The sequence below is a fragment of the Chamaea fasciata genome, unplaced genomic scaffold, assembly GCF_029207755.1.
Source record: "Chamaea fasciata isolate MVZ Bird 193981 ecotype frontalis unplaced genomic scaffold, bChaFas1.0.hap1 SCAF_16, whole genome shotgun sequence".
Classification (NCBI taxonomy): Eukaryota; Metazoa; Chordata; class Aves; order Passeriformes; family Sylviidae; genus Chamaea; species Chamaea fasciata.
In genome coordinates, this window is record NW_027094101.1 from 5,740,001 (window position 1) to 5,745,000 (window position 5,000).

Consider the following 5,000-nt stretch of genomic DNA (forward strand, 5'->3'; position numbering starts at 1 on the left):
AAGTAGAGGCAGGGAGACCATAATTAAACTAATCTATAGGGGGGAGGGAGGGAACAGCAATAATACAGCAGTATCTTGTATGGCATTCAATTAGGAGAATAAATACAGCTCCGGACAGACAGCATAGATTAGAGGCTCGACTTTCTTTTTATTTCAATTTTAACTTCCCCCTCTCTCATACCCACACGAACCAACGCTAGGAAATGTATCATCTTGACTGGATATTTTATAACTGGAAAATCTATTTGTGTGTTTCCCAGCGATAAAGTGTTTCTCCCTCTTTCCCCTTCCCCTCTCTCTCCTTTTTCCTCCCTACCTATTTTTACATCTTTCCCTTTCTCACCCCACCGTGCCCGCCCCCCGACTCCAAGGATTTAATTCCGCACGAACCTCACAGGAAGATTTAAAGAGTTTCCCTGTCTGATTTCCCGGCCCGGCCCTTTCGCTCTCCCTCTTTGTTAAACGCAAACGCCGCTTCTCCCCGCGCTCCTCTTCCCACCCTCCCACCCTGGCGACCCTCGGGAGGGCTCCCTCTGGCTCAGGGGACCGCCAGCTCCGGTCCCAGCGGGTTCGGGATGGGAGGGGCTGGGGAATACCCCCCTCTTCCTCTCTCCTGGGAGCTTGGGAAGTGTTTCTCTAGCCGGACAAAACTGGGGGTCCCCAGCCCCGCGCTTTGCCAGAGGACCGTCCCTTAAATTATTCACCGGGGGAATCTATCAATGTTTTATCTGGGTGAAAACTTCTATGGAGGCGTAATTTAATTAGGAGCAGTTTGGCGGCTGTTTGGGAGCTGTGAATGGCTGGCGGGATGAAGCATGGGGTATGCGATGGGCTACTCCAGCAGGGAAGGGGGGGGAAGGTGAAATGGGAGGGATGTAGGGATGGGAACTTTGTTTGGGTTTGAATTTTTAAAATTATTATTAGTAGTAGTTTTTGGCCTCCACTTTAGCGAGCAGAGGCTGCTTCTGGTTGTGGCTGCGCTCACAATTCAAAGGTTGTGGTTTCTTGCTGGAGAGGGGGGTGTCGGTGGCCGAATCGATAGCAGATTGCATTAATTATGATTTCGATTGATATGCTCAAATCTCCTCCTAAACGCTGCAAACGCCTCTTCCTTTTTCATTTTTTTCTCCTTCCTTTCCTTCCCCCCCCCCCCCCCCCCATTTTTTCCCTCTGCCCCCCTCTCCTCTCCCCTGTTATGGAGCCGGAGAGGAGATGAAAAGGCTTGTAGTTTTAAATTCAATGTGACAGCTCTGGAAAGAGCGGATGATGAATCTCCTATTATTGGATCAGTCTATTTGCCGCTCAATGTCTCTCTGTAATTGGAGCAACATCACTTTAAAGGTTCAGAGAGTAGAGCATTTCTGGTGAAAAATCCCCACAACACGCTGGTGAATGTTTTAAAGGGAAATCTATTAGTGATTTGGCGAGGGGAGGGGACAAGGGGGAAGAGGGTGGGTTGGAGGGGTGGTGGGGGGGAGGCTGTGTGTGTGTAACTCCGACTGTTTAGTATTTAACCGGGTATCAGGCAGATCCGCGCGTTCCCCTCCGCCCCCCCTGCCTGCCGCACCCCCCTGCCCGCCCGGCCCCCGCCGCCCTCCTCGGGCTGGAGTTCGTATCAAAGCCCCCCTCGTCGTGTTGTGACAGCTCTGATATTGTTTATTGAGGCTGGATGTCAGGTATAATTAGCAATCGATATGGAAAACGTTTGCTCCCCACACTGGCACGTCTCTGACGTCAGGACCGATTAACGTTTCTTATTGGTCCCAAATTCCCCCAGCCTGAGCTAATTATTGGGAGCCTGATGTTGATAAAGTTAAAGCGCCCGGCGCCCTGCAGCATGAGCCCCTCGCCGCGCCGCCTCCTCCGCCAGCAGCACCCCCGGCCCCAGCCACCCCGCCGCCAGCGCCCCCAGCCCCGCCGGCACCCCCCGCCCTAGAGCCGCCCCCATGATGGACAGCCGCATCCTGGAGCATCCTCATGCCCAGTTCGGGGGGATGGTGGGTTTCCCTTACCCTCTCGGCCACCACCACGTCTACGAGCTGGCCGGGCATCAGCTGCAGTCGGCGGCCGCCTCCGTGCCCTTCTCCATCGATGGATTACTGAGCGGCTCCTGCGCCGCCTCTGTGGTCAACCCGGCGCCGCTGATCCCCTCCGGCTGCGGGGTGAGCGGGGACAGCCAGCCCTTCAAGCTCGCAGGTAGGAGCGGCCCCGTGTCGCGTGTGTCCCCTCGAACCCCCCCCCTGCACCCCGCGACCCGACCGTGGCTCCCCGCCCGGAGCGTGTCAGCGCCGAGGAAGAAAAGCACCGCGCCCCCGTAGCCCCACTATCCTACTCTACGATTTTGGGGTGTCTCGGGGGGGAGGGTAGGCTGCTGTGTTGGCCCCCCGAGGGGGCGGACGGCCCCGGTCCGAGCGCCGGGAGCATTCCCCGTTCCCACCGGCGCAGGGCCACGCGTGTGCCCTGAACAATAGCGGGCCCGGCCCGGTGCCTTCCCCCAAAGTTCATCGTGTGGCAGCTCGGAACATGCCATTAAAAGATAATAATAAAAAATAATAATGGGAATCACTGGGGATTGGGGGATGAAGAGCGGTAATAATTTTTTTTTAATAAGATTTAACCAAAGGGAAGCGTTCTCCCTCCTTCCCTCCCCACCGGCCTGTGGCACCGCTATTGTTCAGCTACTAAAACATTCTGTCGCCCCAACATCCTTCTGGTTAAACCTAGAGCTGCCCCACACTGCACCTCAACTAAATACAAATTATTCTTATTATTATTATTACTATTATTATGATTTTTTTCTTAATTTCTGCACCTGGCGGAAAACGTTAGGGGAGGGGCAGCCAGGGCTGAAAATCGCCAGCCTGGAGCTGTACGTACTCGAAAGAGGCTGCGAACATTCCAGCCCCACGCCCGCCCGTGCTCGGGGGGTCTGCGGGAGGCCCAGGGGCCGCCCTGCACTCGGGGTCCAGCGTGGAACGGGGCCGTGAGCTGTGACCCACGCAGGTGCTCCGGAGGGGCTGGGGAAGGGAAAGATGGGGGGGGGGGGGGCTTTAAATTTTTTTTTTTAATGAAACCTTTGGTGGTTGGAGCAAATATTGGAACTTCTCTCTCTCTCTCTGCCAGCTGAGTGCCTGTGGAGAGCTTCCTTCAGGAATAAATGTTCTGTAAAGTACATTTTCGGAGGAGGCGAGGGCAGATCGGGTTCCTCCCCATTTTTAGCGCAGGTGTGTGAATAATCCCGCTCTTTTACCAACGCTACCGAGCACAAAAGTTAAAAGGCTCCTGTGAATGGCAGGGAGGGGGGGAGAAGGCCTGTCTCCCAGGGACCTGAGAGAAATTTCTGCTTTTTCAGACTCGGGTGACCCGGACAAGGAAAGTCCTGGCTGTAAAAGAAGACGAACCCGCACCAATTTTACTGGCTGGCAGCTCGAGGAGCTGGAAAAGGCGTTTAATGAGAGTCATTACCCGGACGTGTTTATGCGAGAGGCTCTGGCTCTCAGGCTAGACTTGGTGGAGTCCAGAGTGCAGGTAAAAAAAACGTGTCCCCCCTTCTCTATCTACCCCTCCTCGCCCTCTCCTTGCGTCGAGCTGTCCCCGGGGAGTCCCCTCGGACCCTGCTCCGGGACGGGCCCTGTGCGCTTGGGCCGCAGCCCCGCGCCTCCCGGCCCTTTTGTTCCCTGCCTTGCACTGCTGCTTGCTGTCTTATTTTATCGTTATTGTTGTTATTACTACCCTATTTTTTTAAAATCTCGTTTTGCAAGAAGAGAATTAACCCAGCCTGCCTTCCCTTAACATTTTTTAATATGTTTTTTCACTGTAAACATTTTTCTTAAATGAGTCAAGGGCGAGAAAATTAGCATGCAAATATAAGGCTTAATCACGGGCCAGGGTATGCTGGAGAATGTCAATAAAGCTCGTAGGCGCATCGAGAGCGAGTGAAACTTGTAAAACTTAATTTTAACGAGCTGCTCAGGCCCTTGGCTGTGCGGGACGGAGTGGGGGAAAGCACCGATCTGCTTCAGTAGATCTTCCAAAAAATAAATGGGAGGTGGATGGGGGGACGCGGGGCGGCTTCTGGATCTCGGGATGCTGTTTTGTGCCGCGGTGGCTGCGAGCGGGCGGCGAGGCCGAACTGCGGCCCCGCATCTCGCCGGGACCCGCGGCCGTACGGGGGCGGCTCCGCGTGGGCTGCGTGTGCGGGGAACGCGTCCTTAAATCCACCCCGGGAGTCGGGCACGGTCCTCCCGGGATGAGGCAGCGCCGTTGTCCGCGGTTCCTCCACAGGCTTTGCTTCACGGTGTCCTTCCAGCCGCTTTCCCTCCCGCGCCGTGCTCGGGGAGTCCGCGGAGCCCGGCCGGGGGAAGGAGCCGGGATCGGGGACCCGTATCCCCGCGGTGCTCCCGAGCTGCTTCGAGGTCCGGCCGGGACAGGCGCTGCCAGCAGCCCCGCGGGGCCGAGGAGGGACGCCTGTGCCCGCGGGTTGCGGGGAGACCTGCGAGGCAGGAAGGAACAGGGCCGGAGCAGAGAGGTTTTCATTTAATTTACTATAAATTTTCTCCTATGATCTATCTATAACAAACCAAACCCCATGTTGGGCTGATCCAACCGCTCTGCTCCGTCTCCCGAGGGGGGCAGGAGGTTCGAGCTCCGCACGCCTGGGCGAGGCGCCGTCCCTCGTGTCCCCCCTGCACCCCCTGAGCTCCAGCCGCTTATTGTGCTGTGTTTACCGCATTTTGCGTGCTGCTGCGGGCAAATCGGGCCAGCCATCGGTGCTTCTGCACCTCTCGATCACGGGGAAGAGCCGGGGGGCTGTGGAGTCCCTTCCCCTCCCCGTGGCGCCGGTGCGGGCAGGGTGCAGCGTGTGTGTGAGTGAGTGTGCACCCCCTTCTTGCCTTTTTTTTTTTTTTTTCCCCCCTTTTAAAGAAGTGTGGATATCTCTTCCTGCCCGCTTCCCTGCTCTCCCTTTCTCAGAGGCCCTGTCCTGTGGATGGGGGCTGCCG

At 56.5% G+C, this 5,000-nt stretch overlaps 1 protein-coding gene across 2 annotated transcripts in view; it reads left to right on the forward strand.

Moving 5' to 3' along the window:
- Window positions 1–1,776: 1,776 nt before the first annotated feature.
- The window catches only part of UNCX (UNC homeobox), a 4,879-nt gene continuing 1,655 nt past the window's right edge, over window positions 1,777–5,000 (forward strand). The window contains exons 1-3 of one of the 2 annotated variants that reach the window (XM_066198423.1): window positions 2,112–2,196; window positions 3,124–3,224; window positions 3,353–3,528. In XM_066198423.1, the coding sequence (XP_066054520.1) occupies window positions 3,158–3,224; window positions 3,353–3,528 (243 nt within the window). In that variant the 5' untranslated portion in view covers window positions 2,112–2,196; window positions 3,124–3,157. Of the gene's footprint in view, window positions 2,197–3,123; window positions 3,225–3,352; window positions 3,529–5,000 lie in introns of both variants that reach the window. The other variant, XM_066198422.1, reaches the window with a different exon arrangement.